Source organism: Vanacampus margaritifer, chromosome 19 (genome assembly GCF_051991255.1).
Source record: "Vanacampus margaritifer isolate UIUO_Vmar chromosome 19, RoL_Vmar_1.0, whole genome shotgun sequence".
NCBI lineage: Eukaryota > Metazoa > Chordata > Actinopteri > Syngnathiformes > Syngnathidae > Vanacampus > Vanacampus margaritifer.
The window spans coordinates 13,192,491-13,209,737 of NC_135450.1; the positions used below are offsets into that span (position 1 = coordinate 13,192,491).

Sequence of the window (17,247 nt, forward strand, 5' to 3'; positions counted from 1 at the left end):
GGAAGAAAAAATAAAATAATCGATCACAGATTTTATTATAAAATGGAGCAATGTAATCTATTAAAAAAAATAAATCCAATTTTGTCAAATTTAAAAACCAAGTCTAATATAAACAACTCAATTTGCGGGGTATAGGGACTAAGCCCGTGTAGAGCGAAAACCACGTATGATTGACACCAATTGAAATGTAAAGGAAAAAACAATAAAACTCCCAAGAATATTAAAAAAAAACACTAATAAACATAAACTGTAACTAATGTGTTATTTTGCAGAGCCGATCAATTACGCCATTGATTGATTGGGCAAATTAAGACATAATAGCCGTTTTTGAATAAAATGCAAAATATCGGCCAAATCAGATTGGTGTCTAATTCATTCTTCAATTTTATATCATTCAATAGCTAAATAGAAATGAATGAAATGAACCATTATTATTCCAACCAGGTTATCAAAACAAAAGGTCAAAGTCAAACATCCTGGAAAGGTCCGACAAGGATAAGGTCCGACCGGGCAACATAATGTTCTGATAAACCTGCTGCTGTGGTGGAATCCGTGCTTATCTCTTCAGGAGCCACACTGTTTACCAATTTGTAGCTTCTTGCTGTTTGCACATCAAAGCCTGGATTTACACTGCAGTGCCCAATTCCAATTCAATGTCTGTACAGTGGATATAAAAAGTGTACACACCCCTGTTCAAATTCCAAGGGTATCGGAGATATATATAGATAGATATATGTTTAAATCAGATTAATCACATCTTAGAATTTCGATTAATCACGATTAACCACTTATGCTATTTATCAACATTTTTTTTGCTCCACTGCAGGCTCATCCTCCCCTTTTTCTAATCAGTTAATTACTTGCACAATTTAAAATAGAGAAAAAAAATGACCCCAGTGGTTTAACATGAACAAATCATCTGAATGTTACATGCAAACATTTATCAAATACTTTACTTGAATGCACGTAGTTATGTTTATTGCTCAAACACAACCTGCGCTAACTTTAACGTAACCATCCACTGTCAAACTAAAAGATCATCTGCGGTCAAAATTAATAGTGTGATTAATCTGCGTTAATACATGATTAATGCAATATTTTTATGTGCTAAATCTTTTTTTTTTAATTGGACAAAGGAAGAAAAGAAAGTACAGATTAATGAACACAAATATACTTATTTTATTTTATTTTATTTTTTTTTTATTTTTGTTATTTAATTTATTTTTTATTTTTGTTATTTTATTTTATTTTATTTTTTCATTATTATTTTTTATTATTTTTTATTATTATTATTTTTTATTTTTTTATTTTTACTTTAACTTTGACAGCACTAGTCAAAATTAATAGTGTAATTAATCTGCGTTAATACATGATTAATGCAATATTTTTTGTGATAAATCTTTTTTTTTTAAAATTGGACAAAGGAAGAAAAGGAAGTACAGATTAATGAACACAAATATACTTATTTTATTTTATTTATTTTTTATTTTTGTTATTTTATTTTATTTTTTCATTATTATTTTTTATTATTTTTTATTATTATTATTATTTTTTTTTTTTTACTTTAACTTTGACAGCACTAGTCAAAATTAATAGTGTAATTAATCTGCGTTAATACATGATTAATGCAATATTTTTTTGTGATAAATCTTTTTTTTTTAAATTGGACAAGGAAGAAAAGGAAGTACAGATTAATGAACACAAATACACTTATTTTATTTTATTTATTTATTATTTTTGTTATTTCATTTTATTTAATTTTTTCATTATTATTTTTTATAATTTTTTTTTATTATTATTATTTTTTTTTTACTTTAACTTTGACAGCACTAAAAAAATCTAAAATTATTCTTAAATCTTTGCACAATTAATTGTGCAACTCAAATAAAAAAAATTAAAAAAACTTTTTGAGAGGGAAAAGAAATACATCACCTCAACATTTTTAAATGTTACAGATAAGTCAGCAAAACTGAATATAGATTCCCTTTATCGCAACAAATCCTGCTTCTTGCTCAGAGCGGTGAAACTACTGCTATCTTCAACCTTCTTGCCTCTAACTGACTATGGTGATGTCATCCATATGAGTGCTTCCACTAAATATATTCAGCCTCTGGATTCTGCTTATCACTGAGCTTTACGTTTTTAAACCAGGTTGCAGGCGGCTTGTACGTCATCGTGATCCGGATGCGTATAATATAGTGGGAGCTCGGCCGGGATTTTGAACCTGGGATTTTTTTTGAGAGAGGTGAGAAAGCCCAAGTAGAGGATATAGAAGAGCTACTATGCATGGAGATGTTGGTTATCTAGAAAATTCCATTTTGGTTAAATAGTAGTACTGAATTGAATCTCGCCCCCGCCCACGCACGCACGCAGCAGCTGAGAATTTTCATGATGCAGTTTGCGATGAGTCTTGCCCAAACTGGCGCTCCCGAGCTAAAGAGAGACACGTCTCTCTTTCAGTCGGCCCGCTTCCCCGTCTTCCCGTGAACCTCCCCCCCCTGCTGTAATAATAGCCTGGAGGTGCCAGGCCTGCGGCCCCCCCTTAAAATAGCCCCCTATTCCCTCGCTTTATGTCCACCCGACGAAACCTGTCACTCAAACAGCCGGTCAAGCAGACAAGACCGTTCCACTTAGCGCGAATGTCAAAGATCTTATTAATGTGTGGTGGGTAAAAAAAATGTAAAAAAAAATGTGTGGTGATTTAAAGAGAATCAATCCAAAATGAGTTTAGTATTCGTGGCGGTTGCTTTTGGTTTGCACCTGGGCTCAATTAACTACATCCAAGTCGTTTCTGTCAGTTATCAACATCGAGCCATGCCATCAACTCTCATTTACTCGTGCTCTTGAGAAAATGAATCAATAATTTTTGTGTGCGCAACAGTTCGGAAGTTTCCCCCGTTTCTAATCGGCGTAATCTCCGCCGTGTTTTTGCTTGATGAGTTTCTGTTATGTTTATTTTTAATTACTTTTTCCCCATCCATCATAGCTGATATCTGTGTGATATGATTTTTAATTTGCGTTTGGAAAAAAATATCGAGAGACCTTGATCACACACACACACACCTGCCAAACCAATATGAGGTGCATTTGATAGTCTGTCTTTAGGACATTTTGCATTTTGATTGACACTGCCCCAAAGATATTAATAACGGTTCTTTATCATTTAATTTTTTAATTTTAGGATTTGCATTCAGTAACAGTAAAAAGTTTGACTGCACTTTCTTAAAGCGGAAGTCAACATTAAACATTTCTTGACAACAATGTTATATGTGACCTCACTCGTCTAAAAATGACATTCTGATTAATATTATATTTGTGGAATATGAGTTATGAATCAAAATCCAGCCGTTTTTGTCTATTTCAGGGAGGGGGGGGGGGGACATTTTTGCCACTTGCTGTCGACTTGAGGATGACATCACAGTTGCTCAGGTCTCAGGCAACGACCAATCACAGCTCACCTGTTTTCTGAAGCTGCGCTCTGATTGGTTGTCACCTGAGCCCCGAGCAACATTGATGTCATCTTCAGTCGACAGCAAGTGGCAAAATGGCCGCCCCTTGAGACGGATAAAAACGGCTGGATTTTGCTGCTTGACTCATAATCCACAAACGCAATATTAAGCAGAATAACATATTTAGCGAAAGGGCTACATAGAACATTATATTGTCAAAACATTTTTAAAACTCTTTAAGATACTGAATGAGAAAGTGTGTGTAAACGTTTTATATTTGTGTTGTTTACGTGGGCCTGTAGAGCTCACGCAGTCAGCTAATGAACCAGTCTGGGCCCGGAACCTGAGCCAGCAGAACTATCTATAGTTTATGGAAGTGGGAGGGTGACTCTCGCTCTCACTCAGTCTCACCCACGCACTCTTCATTTAGGGTCCGCTTTGAGCAGAGGAAGAGTGTTTGTCAAACCCGCGTTTGGAGGATGTTACGTGCGTGAATGTGAAAGTGGAGACACGGGTGCGGGTGTGTACAGGGAGATCAACAATGGCCTTAACCCATCTCTGTCCTCTCTTCCTCATCGCCATCCTCGTCGGCCCACTCTCCGCTGTGGGACAACGTCACCGAATCGACGATCAACAACTTCAACTAAAACTTCGGCGTCCCGGCAACAGTTTCAGCCCAACCTGCCACCTTGGGGGGGGAGGAGAGCTGCTGTGTGACCAGTGTCAACCTGGATATACCGGGCCAAGATGTGACAGGTAACATAGACCTTACACTTGCAGAAACGAGATGCCAAAAACATATCATGACATCAGGCGGAATCCTTTTGTACCTCCAAAATCATCACTTGAGTCAGTTTAAAGTATTTTTTTTTAAAAGTACAAAAAATAACACCTGTATGCGTGGACTGATCAATAGCATTGATTTGTGAAAAAATATCAAATTTACCAAGAACATTTATTGTGCTGACCTCAAAATTCAGCACTCTATGGCAAAATACTGCAAAAAAAACACTGATTTAATATAGGCTACAATGTATTAATTTACTTTTGTTTGTTTTATTTCCTGTAACCCACTTAATGTATCTGCTAATTTGCTCTTCATAGTTTGTTACTTTCAACTGTAACCTGTTTCAGACTTCTGTTAAAAGTGTTTTATACCACGGAAGCGATCATTCTAGTGTTTCACAGCTCGACATTCCATGTTAGCTTAGCGGTTAGCATAGCTTCTCTGTCTTCTGTCATCTTTTCTTGCTAAGTGTGCTATTCCAGCTACTCTTAAGTCCTGCTTTAGTGACAGTGATACGTGTCAGAAGTGTTTACGGTCATGGAGGTGAGGATTACTGACTTAAGAGGAGTTGTGGCAGTCCAGTGTTTAGCCGCAATAGCTAGCCAGAGCAAGTTAGCCGAGGCCCTAACATTCCCACAGTAGTTCTCGAGCAGCTCACAGCTATTTTCACATTGAGGCAGGTAGTACAATGATGTTACAAACATCACATTTGGTTGGTCGTGTCCAAATCTACACCGTATGCCTTAATTTATACCTACAGTACAGAATATACTGCATATATCATTAGCACTTACTAGCCTCATTAGTGTAAGAGCCAGTACTCGGCTCCATAAAAGACTTAGGAAATATACTTTTTTTTTTGACACAGATCGTCTATCGGATCTCATAAGCTAAATGATGACGTAGTATTGTGGACGGCTCTTCATTGTTGTTTTTCGTCTAGTATTTTTCCCCTCATCAATGGCAGTCAATCAATGACAAAAAATCCTCACTTATCCTATAATAGCCTGTCAGGTCTTTCTGTGTCTCTCTTCTTAAGCTGCCCATCCTTTGAATCTAACTTTCTTTTTAATGGACAGCTTCTGTAAGCCTTCCTGACAGTACTTTGTCAGCTTTATTGTGTAAAAGCGTCATTTGCAAGACATCGCCAAACACACAGTGAAGGTTGAGCCAATAGCGGTGTTTCGTCTCATGCTGTGGATGGAGCTGGTCACTGTACTGAAAAGCCAAATTGTTGTCGTCCATGCTTGTCCTTGCTAGCCAATGTGATTAGCATTTCTTTTTTTTTTTCTGGAGAGCTCAGTATTGTTCATTCGGTAATTTTACCGATTTGACATGTCATCATCATTGCTGTCTATTTTTTTTTTTTATGTGTGTGTGTATGTGTGATTATAATTTCTGATGGTATTTGAGTACAGTGCATCCATGTCTTGGCTTATTTATTACTGACATTCTGAATCATGAATTCATAGTTCTATTAAAAGTCTGCCTAGCTGCGGATGCTAGTCTGCTTGCTGTAATGTGGCATGATGACACATGGCGAGTAAATATAGACTAAACCCCCTTAGGTGTGATGGATTACATTTGCCTGAGGGCAAAAACACTTAAAGTTGAAATATTATAGTTGTATTCTAACACTATAAAAGTATTGCCTCATTGACAGAAAAACAGATAATGTACTTTCATAATTAGAAGAATTTTTATTCAAATTACTGATAGCATCAGCCATATGTTTAGTTCCGGCGATTCTCTGTTATTACTGAAGATCATGGAATGTTTAAATGATTAAAATGATACATATTAATATACACACACAAGTTACAAGTTGCATTTCTGTCCCATCAGTTGCTATGTTGCCCTCCAGCCTGCTAGTCTGCATAGTCTGCATGCCTGGCTGTGCTGTCCACTGCAGAATCTCTAAGTCTGCCTTTTAGTCTTTTTATAAACGCCATCAGCCACAGGAGTGAGTCAAAGGGATTGGCTGTCATTCCACACTTTTAATGGTAGATGTGCATCATCCCTGCTGCAGAACCCACCAGGGACGAAAACGGGGGTGGGGCCAAAATTGCGGGTCGGTCGGTTTAGTTGAAGTCAGTGACATTGTTGCAAGTCTATTAAAATATAGATGCCGCCAATTTGTTCCATCATAACAGAAGACCTGATTGGTTGGCAGAGAGACAAGATAGACTGACCTTGCTATGCTCCATTCTGAGGTCTCGACCTCTTACCACATACGCACTGAATTGTTTTGTCGACGGCAGAAAATGCAATGTGAAAAGGGCACTGGAGTGACGACAGTAAGAAGTTGTTCAATGCAAGAAATGTGTGATATTAACATTTTTAACAATAAAATGTTAGCTTAAAATACAATTTGAATTAAAAACAAAAAATAATAAAAATATTTAATTAATTTGTGCTTATTCTGTACACCTTTTGCATAATTGAACGCTCATTCACTGCAAAATTTTATAAATTAAAAAAAAAGGCAGGATAACAAAAAAAAGCTTTTACAGCGAATGTTGTCAAATGCAGACTCTGCAGTCTTTGTAAAGTGAATCCACTGACAGATAAATTGGCCAAATGTCCTTGTTAACTCGCTCCGGGCCATTACGATTTAATTGACCATAAAGGTCAGAATCCACATTTTTTGGGGCGAACCCACCTGATTGCACAAGTTGAGAGGAAATGAAAGTGATAGCTTCTTAAAAAGGTTATCGATCATGACGGTGATATTTCTGACTGCTCTTATTAACGTTAGCGACTGCAATTTGGTTTAAGTGGCTCTAAAAACACAGCGACAATTCTCCGGGGCATTTTCAGAACCCACAAGTGCAGTGAAAATAGTCGCTTCTATAGAGCAGGGGTGTCAAACTCATTTTAATTCAGGGGCCACTTTCACCCAAATTTGACCAGTATGTCAGTTGCCTAATAAGCAAAATGTTGTCTTTTTTTTTTTGGTGCAAATAATTACACATGCATTCTGAATATTCCCATTTAAGTATTATGTTACCGCCGATATTTCTTATTAAAAAAAATTGGCTCAAAATTTTTGCGTCAAATCTTGAGTAACAGCCACATTTCAGAATGTCATTTAAGTGATCGTCACTGCACCCTCCAGTGGACAAAATTAGGAACAACAGTTCATTTGAGTGATTAACTGTTGTTTATATTCTGTTTTCACGGGCCAGATTGGACCCCCTGACGGGCCGTATATTTTTGACCCCCCCTGCTCTAGATTTTTTATTTTTTTATGTAACTTCGCCATCAAGGAGAGAATAGAATGAAATGGAGCATAAATATGTTTTAATATTTTCTTGCTTAATTTTTATCGTGCAATAAAAGTCTGCTTATCTTGGAACACACACACACACACGTACTCACATGCACACACACACACACACACACACACACACACAAAAGCTAATAAAGCAGCTCTATTGAGTACCATAGAGGGTCAGCCGTAATAATGGCTGGCTCCTCTTGACTCTTTTCCGCTCTTTGTCCTTTTCTACTCCCTCCTCTCTAAACTCAATTCTCTCTCCAATCTGAAGACCCTTCCCTTCCCCTCTTGTCCTCCGCTAGTCTTCTCATACACACCCTCCTATCTATATCACCCATCCTTTTCTTATTTCATCTCAGTGTTCTTTTTTTTCACCCTCTGCCCTTGACCCGGAGCAGCACTTTAGCATTTAGACTTGCTTCAATGATGAACCAAAATGAAAGCGTGCAAAAACAGAAATGATTGGAATGGTTTCACAATCAACATGTTGGCTATTGAATGTGTATAAATGTACGTACAAACACGTTTTTGACCCGAGTCTTGCTTCGTCCTAGTTGTTCCAACGGGTATTACGGACAACCCGCAGTCCCGGGCGGCTCCTGCCAGCCTTGCGATTGCCACGGTAACCTGGACCTGTCGACGCCCGGCAGCTGTGATCCAATCACAGGCCAGTGTCTGCACTGTCGGCACGGTTACGGGGGCGGGGCTTGCGACAGCTGCGACGACGGCTTCTTTGGAGACGCCATCACTGAAAAGAACTGCCAACGTAAGTTGTTTACATTTCATAATGTGTGGTTCTCTACAAAGCAAAATAGAATAAAGTCGAATGGATCAGAAATATAAATATGCGTTACATGTGTACAAATATGACGCTCTAAACTTTGTGCCACAATACTACAAACATGGCTGCTAACTATTTGCTACCTAGCATGTATCTTACCACTTTGCTGTTGTTTGACATTCATTTATTTATTTATTTTTGCAACACGAAAAAATACCAATTACTACTTTTCTATTAGCCGCCCATATTATGAATTTATTTTACTTATTGTGTGTATGCTAACTAAACGCATTCATAAATATATTATTCCGATTTCACTTATTCTCTTCACTTTTTCGACGTGTTTAAACTCCCACCTAATACATCCGATTTACACACTTAATATTTCAACGTGTTCTAAAAATGTATTCCTCCCAGGCTTGTATTTTTGTCATTACACATACTTACAATTTTCACACAATTTAACATTTTACAGTATATCAAAAATGTCCCTAATCATTTTCAATGCGACAGACATTCAAATTTCCACTCCCTTAAACATCAGTCATCATCTTTCCCAGGTGTTTGATACTGCTGAAATGGCACAGTCCATTGTCCAGTCTCCAAGGGGGTTGGGGGTTCGAATCCCAATTCTGACTGTACATTGCAAATATATCCATGGACAAGACACGACGTGATGTGCATACATACTAAATAACATACCACAAAATAATCACATGAATGTTGAAAAAAAACAATAACATTAATTCCATATTCACCTTCAATGACAGCTTTCGGTATTAGACCACATTGTTCAATCCAATTACATATGTTAAAAACTGTGTTTAGAGCCTACGACTAGTGCAGGGGTGGCCAAGTTGGGTCCTCGAGAGCCACTATCCAGCCTGTTTTCCATGTTTCTCTCCACCAACACACCTGATTCATGATCAGGATCGTTGTCGGGCTTCTGCGAAGCTTGCTGATGAGCTGATCATTAGAATCAGCTGCGCTGAAGGAGGAAGACATGGAAAACAGGCTGGATAGTGGCTCTCGAGGACCCAACTTGGCCACCCCTGGACTAGTGTGTGGGAGAGCAGGATTTGAATTGGGACAGATTTTAGCCCTAGTTCAATTTTACATAATAATCATTGTCCTAATTATTTAACACCCCTCATATTCTATATTATTCCATATTTTGAATGACAACATTCTCAGCATTCCACATCCATTCAAATATTAGCATTCAGCATTCACACGCAATTTCTCCAGAAATTGCACATAGTCTAGTTTGTAGATAATACTCTGTTTTTAGTAGATATATTACAAATGACTATGACGAGCGAATAATTGTATTATACAGATTTATTTATTTTTTTAATGTGTTGCTTTACTTTATACTAAAAGCCAATTAACTCTTTGACTGCCACGACGTTTTCAGAAAAGGGATGCCGTGGGTGCCAGCCGATTTTAAGCATTTTTGACTGATCTTTCAAGGTCCACAGAAAATTATGTGTTTGGACTATGGAAACACACATACTACCAAAAAAAAGATTGGACTCTCATCTTCAGAAAAAAAAAAGTTTGTTTCTACCTTATTCCGTTTTTCAGTAATCAACAATAGAAAATGGTTAGTTTCACCTCTGTTTTGAAAAAAAAAAACGTCTTTTAACGTCTTTGGCACTCATCCATAGGGTTTTACTAAACGTTATTTAACGTTTTTGGCAGTCAAAGAGTTAAAAGCCAACCAATTGTACTAAAAAGGGACTGCCAATAGCTTGTGTGTGTGTTACGCTGACAAGTGATATTTCCTGTGTGACAACCTCAATTGTTGCAAACTGTTGTCTTTAATCCAACCGCCGAAACCGTCAGTACACCATCTGGAGTGCGTGCTGCGCGTGTTTTGCCGCTCGTGCGCTTTTGTTGACTCGTTTGGCCGGCTACCCGCGAGCAGCTGTAGAGTGTATGACGTCGGAGAGGCTCGCCGGCAGCCAGCTGTGTTCAAGAGTGAAAGACACAAAAGTCTACCTGTGTAAAAAGGAGATACATCACGTCCAGATGTTGCTTGTCTGTTGGTGCTGCCTATAGACAGGCCGTCCAATCAGCGGACAGATAAAGCACAAAGGCATCGAGATGGGCGGAGTTTGACTATTAATGTGTGTTTGATAGTTCATTGTTCTGCCGCTGTTTTCCCTCCACCCCGGCTAAATGGTTATTGATTAATCGGCCTGATCTATGGCACGACTCCAATGCTGATTGGCTGCTCATGTCTGGTAGATGGAGGGTTGTTATTGATCCTGTGCAAATGACAAAAGACTAGCAGGAATTATTAAAAGACAATAACTCTCTTTCTGTCTCGCTGGCTCTCTTTATCGCTCCAAGTCTTAATGAATTTTATTGAGTGGCGCCGCAGAGTTGGGGTCAAGTCCATTTGTGTTCCATTAGACTGTAAAAATGCCACACTTTTTTTTTGTTTGTTTTGAGGTCAGCTTTCACATCTGTGGCTATATCTGCTGTAGATATCCCTGCGGTCAACACCAATTCATGATTTAATTCATTTTTCCAAGTGGGCCCGGCAAAAGAGCGATGTGTCTGAGGATTCAATTCGATAACAATATAACACCACCTATTTTTCACTCCAGGAAAGGTTTTCTGGACATTGTCGAGCAGATATGTGAATTGTCCCATTACTCTTCTTCCATCACAGGAAACGAGTGGTTACAAAGTAATTCAATAATGTAATAAAGGTTCCTCCCTTTGACTTAATGAAGGCTCCGTAGAGGCTTCGGAGATCAATAACTTAAACTCTGCTCTTGCCTTGGCAGGTAGAGTCCGGTTTGTGGCAGAATGCCAGATTTTTTTTTGTTTGTTTTTTTTTGTTAAAGCGCAAATATCTAAGATTTCAAACATTTAAAGAGGGTCAGAAGAGCACAGACCTCGGTAAAAATCTATGACAAAGGTTAGTACCGAATGTTCTCAGAATTCATTTGGTGGCCAAATGGTATATTTCTATCTGTTTCCATTTTGCAGCAATTAGCATTAGAATATAGCTCAGTTTCATCATTATTCACAAATCTGTATAGAACTGAGGGTAAATGATCTCTTTTCAACATGGCCCTGGTTGATATATTTTGCTCTGCTGCCACCTGCTGGCCGTTTTTGTAATAACTACCATTTCTTCAATCGTTCTCTGTAGTTGAAAGGCTGCAGCAAAGCCTTCTGTATGCTCTAGCATAAAGAAACGTATAAATATGTCTTTGGGACACTGAAAGTGAAAAAAAAATAGAACATATTTATACGTTTTTGGGAGCAAATGAGTTAGGACATAAGTCACCAATTGAATGATTTGCGACTTACTCAAAAAAATTAAGAGACTCAATTTGACATTGACATGAACTTTGTTTACATTTGAAATATTAACTAAACTTTATGTTGGTTATACATTTAATTGAGAAGACAATAAAGCAATAGGTAAGACACAATAGAGAGTTTAATCTTGAAACTATACCATTAAAAAAAAAAAACGCTTGTTAGTTAAGCTTAGACATCTCTACTTTGAGTAGGTTGGAGATATAACTTTAGTGACACCCTGCGTTGTTTTTGCCATTGTGTTGCATTCTTGCTTTCCGGAATTATAATATTTAATATAAAAGCAATAATGTTTAATATTATCTAAGAAAAATAGGTAGTACAGATATAGCCCCACCCCCCCCCCCCCCCCACCCCCTTATAGACACGTCCCTCAGTCTGCAGTTGAGTAAACAGTCACCTTGACGAGAATTTGACCTAACAGCTTAGTTTTCGGAAAATAAACCGACCATGACTTGACTTGAGATGGAATGACTGATTGCATGTTAACACAGGATTGTTTCCATGCTGTACAAACATTATTATCCCCATCATCAAAGGACCAAAAAAAAAAAAACAGCCCAAAAAGCCCACATTTCAGGCCTCAACAAGGCTCGCATTGTGGCGACTGACAGAATGGAGTCCAGATGGTCCCCCCAAAGGGTGAAACCAGAGGGGCGAGAGACTGTTTGAGCCAATGTGTGTGAAACTGTTTTAATATGGGCATGTCGACGTGTACGCTTCAACATTCATTTGCATGTTTGGATGAGTAGGTGTGCGCACGTACTATTATACGTACGTGCTTGTCTAACGCGTTGCGTTTGTGTGTAAAGCCCAAATGTCGTGTTCCGTGCGTATACTATTGATGTGTCTTTCTCTGTGTGAGTGTGGACATCTGCTGTAGCCTTTTTTTCTCACTTTCTCAGCCCACACTCAGGTCTGTCCTTCTGTCTGCTTTGCATCTAGCAGGAGATGAGCGTGTACATGTGTGGCAATGTGAAGCGAGCTACTGTTTTCTTTAGATGGATTTAAAAAAAAATTTTTTTTTATGGCAGTGTGTGTCCGTGTGTATTCGTGTGTGACAACCTTATTTGCCAGATGGGAGTTGGCTTTTAATTGGTCTTGTAAGAGGCTGATTGGCGTGTGGTTGTTTGTGAGTCCTGTGAGTTTCTTCAGTACAACTTCAATGTACAGAAGTTTAGTAGATTGGCACTCATTAGAGGGCACAACTCCAAGATTTAACAATTTAACTATATATATATATATATATATATATATATATATATATATATATATTTTTTTTTTTAAATATATATATATTTATATTTATATATATATATATATATATATATATTTTAAATATTATAAATAAATATTTATATTTATTTATTTATATATATATTTATATTTTTTAAATATTTTATATATAAATATTTATATTTATTTATTTATATATATATTTATATTTTTTAACTATTTTTATATATAAATATATCTATTTATTTATATATATATATTTTTTTTAAATATATATATATATATTTTTTTTTAAATGTTCGCTCTTGTGTGCTTATAACTCCTGTCTCAGGATTATTTCAAGAAGCAAAGAATGAATGTCATTCTAATATTGCCTTGATTTGTCATAGTTCTAAAATAAAGCGATTTAGCCTTAAGACTTTATTTGGGAAGAGAGGAGCTTTGCTTAGTCGGATAATAAAGTGGATGTCAACAGCTAATCCTGAAGACCACCTTAAGCACTTGAAGGCAGCGTGAAGTGAACTGTTAAAAATCCTCATAATTGATGCAAAATATGACTCTCCTCCTGTTGCAGCTTGTCTGTGCCATATTAATGGCTCCATCTCAGAAGTCTGCAATAAGGAGAGCGGGCGGTGCCAATGCAGGGAAAATGTGGTTGGACGCCAGTGTGATGACTGCATAGTAAGTGATTTGACATGCTAACACACCATGGGCACAATGATTTTCTCGCTTTTCAATGATTATGAAAATGATGATGAGTATGATTATTAGTTTTTTTTTTTCATTAAAATTTTTGATTATCATGATTTAGTTTATGTTTGAAGTTTTCCAAATCACTGTTGATTTTTTATTTATTTTTTGCTTATGTTGCGAGCCAAGATTTGATTTAATTGATTTTATTTGATTTTTGAAGATTCAAATACGGCAGAGAAAAAAAAAGACAAGCCACATTTGTTGATGCACTTAAAAAATTACTGACTACTTAAAATTTAAAAAAAATTAAACATTAAAAAAACATGAAAATATATATTTTTAATAATTAGAAAAAATAAAAAAATTTAAAAAAGCCACATTTGCTGATGCACTTTCAAAATTACTTAATTACTTGATACTTCAAAAATCAAAACATAAGAAAAGAAAATAACATAAAAAATATAAATGATAAAAATAATGTATAATTAAAAAACTGAAGAAAAAAATGAAAACCAAAGCCAAATTTGTGATGCACTTGAAAAAATACTTAATTACTACTTAAAAATAAAAGCAATAAAAAATACAATTTTAACAAACAAAAATAGAAAAATAAAACAAAAAATATAAACAAAAAAACAACAACCAAAATACATGAAATAATAAATAATACGGGAAATATAAAAACAAGGGGGAAAAAATGAAAAAAGAAAAGCCACATTACTTAATACACTCAGAAGCAACTACAGTTAGCCGAAACTAATGTCCAGATGCTCACATGACAAAGACTAGGCCACGCCCCTTAACGGGACACATACTCCACTTCAGCTATTGTTGTGACTCTGTCTGCACATACAGTAATTATGTTTTATGTACCTGTATTTCTTGACATTTTCTTGTATGTTTTTTTTTATGCATTATCGTCCGTCATCATCTAACTTCTCTTGGTGTCATTTGCCTCGTCCCCATGTGATTTGTGTTGTGATTGGTCCAGCCAAATTACTGGTGGGATGCCGAGCGTCACAAGTGCGTGGCCTGCCGCTGCACCCACCTGGGCTCCGTCTCTCAACGTTGCGACGTTGAGGGCCGCTGTATCTGTCGCCCGGGATTCGCGGGCACGCGCTGCGACCAGCGCCGCCAAGGTTACGAAAGACGGGAGACGCGGCGCCCGGTGGAGCGCGTCCCCGTGGAGGTCGTACAGCAGAGATGGGGCGGCCCGCCTCGCTCGGGGGGCTGTCCTAGGGGAGCGTACTGGCCCAGTGCGGCGGTAAAACTGCACGGGAATGACGGTGACATGAAGCATGGTTGTGTCGGGTTCCTGTGTGGACTTTGGAGGTGCACAGTTGTCATTAACAGGCTTTCAGAATTTTTTTTATTTTTTATAATACACTTAACTCATTCACTGCCAAAAACGTTAAATAACGTTTAGTAAAATCCTATGGAGGAGTGCCAAAGACGTTAAAAGACGTTTTTTTTTTCAAAACAGGTGAAACTAACCATTTTCTATTGTTGATTACTGAAAAACGGAATAAGGTAGAAACAAACTTTTTTTTCTGATGAAAGATGAGAGTCAAATCTTTCATTTGGTAGTATGTGTGTTTCCATAGTCCAAACCCAACATTTTCTGTGGACCTTGAAAGATCAGTCAAAAATGCTTAAATCGGCTGGCACCCACGGCATCCCTTTTCTGAAAACGTCTGGCAGTCAAAGAGTTAACAAGGGACAGCATTTAGTTATGGCCCGACCCAGTCTGATGACCCCAAAATGCCCTTTGTTTTATTTTGTGTTGTGTTTGAGGACATAAGGACATCAGACGTCTGTCAACTAATCAAAATAATATTGATTGTCGAAGCCTATTAAAAATCCATTCACACTTTATTTGATGCGGTGAACTTTTCTACTCTTTAAAGCGTTTGGAAGTCTCGCCACCCCCGTTCTCACCTTGTCTGGTCCCGTTTGTCTCCCAGGCTCAGACGTACGGCCTCGCCACAGGCGGACAGTGTGTGCCGTGTCACTGTAACTCCTTCGGCTCCAAGTCGTTTGACTGCGACGAAAACGGTCAGTGTCGGTGCCAGCCGGGTGTCACCGGGCCCAAATGTGACCGCTGCGCACGAGGATTCTTCAACTTCCAGGAGGGAGGCTGCACACGTAAGTTAAGATAAACTGTCGGGAAGGGGGCGGGGGGATTACGCAATACAATATTATTGCAAGTGATTGGTTTTCTCTACTAGATATTAAAACATATTAATTGTATGTAGTCTTTTTTTCAGGAGCAGGAAACTGTTGCTAGAGTTAATCATGAGCCGCTCTCAGCTATTAATAATGAATAACAAAGCTGTTATGAAAAACATGGCCTTGACATTTCACATTAAATTCAGATGAATGAAAGTTTTAATTGCACATTCACAATTTTGACCTCGGTTCAATGAAACCAAACCTTAGTCGTCAAACGTCCACACAAAATGTTTTTTTAATACCCAAAGTTGTCAGCACTTGTTTTTGGAAACAAAATAGTGTGTGTGTGCTTTTAAACACAATCACAAAGGCTGGCTCACGTGTTATATTATATACGAGCGATATTCGTATAAATAAGACAATATGTGTTACCTTTGGTTAATTAAATTATACTGTCCTCCACTTTAATTGAAGCCAATTATTCCCAGGGTACATTGTCTAGTTTGAATAAATGCTTCTTGCCAAATAAAAGGCTTCCTTTTTCCTCTTACAACAAGAAAAACAAAAAATCCCGGCTTATCACTAAGAATCTCTATAACCACTGAAATGCATAAATAAAAAAATATTGTTAGTTTTTTGCACAATATTTAACTCATTCACTCCCAGCCATTTTCACTGAAGCAACCCCCTTCGCTCCCGGCTGTTTTATTGGATTTCGACTGATTTTGCAAGGTCCACATGGAACATGGAACCTAGCAAAAGAAAGATTAGAGCCTCTTCTATCATTAGGAAAAAAAGTGTATTTCTATCTGTTTCCGTATTGCAGCAGTTAACATTAGAATATAGCTAAGTTTCATATACTTTGCTGCCTCCACCATTTTTGTAATAACTACCATTGCTTTAAGCATTCTCTTCAGTTCAGAGGCTGCATCAAACCCTTCTGTATGCCCCCCCCCCCCCCCCCCCCAAAAAAAAAAAAAGAAAAGGGCAAAAACGTATGCAAACGTTTTGGGGAGTGCAGGCCAAAGTATTAAAAAAAACGTATTTAGACGTTTTTGGGTTTGAGTGAGTTAAGATGATTTTACGTAATGCGGAGAGGATATCTTTACACTTTTCGATGACTCTTAATTGTGAAGAAAAAAAAAATCTGCTTCAAGGCTGATGGTCATGTTCCTGCCACCCAAATGCCTTCACCGTATCTATTTCAAGCCTGCGGCCTTCGTAATTGCTAATGTTTATATTTGAGATGCTCAGACGTTTGAATCATCCGCGCCAAATGTTCACCACTGCAGTTAGCAGGTGTGGCAAACTTTATTTGCGCTGCCTAAAATGAGGATTAAGAGCGGCGACTATGAATAGCGCCCCCCCGCCCCCCACCCCTCTTCATATCTCCTTTTGCAAGATGTTAAGCATGCCAATCACAATTGGCATCCAAAAAACAAGCAGTAACAAACACAGCCAGCTCGGTCACGGCGTCATCACAATTGATAAGCTTAGGATTTAA

The 17,247-nt window shown here is 37.6% G+C and overlaps 1 protein-coding gene across 11 annotated transcripts in view; it reads left to right on the forward strand.

Moving 5' to 3' along the window:
* lama2 (laminin, alpha 2) overlaps positions 1-17,247 on the forward strand; it is a 184,668-nt gene that overhangs the window by 117,313 nt on the left and 50,108 nt on the right. For all 11 annotated transcript variants that reach the window (XM_077553007.1, XM_077553012.1, XM_077553005.1 and 8 more), the window contains 4 exons: positions 4,119-4,205; positions 8,071-8,282; positions 13,453-13,559; positions 15,536-15,716. In XM_077553007.1, coding sequence (XP_077409133.1) covers positions 4,119-4,205; positions 8,071-8,282; positions 13,453-13,559; positions 15,536-15,716 — 587 coding nt within the window. The remainder of the gene's footprint in view (positions 1-4,118; positions 4,206-8,070; positions 8,283-13,452; positions 13,560-15,535; positions 15,717-17,247) is intronic.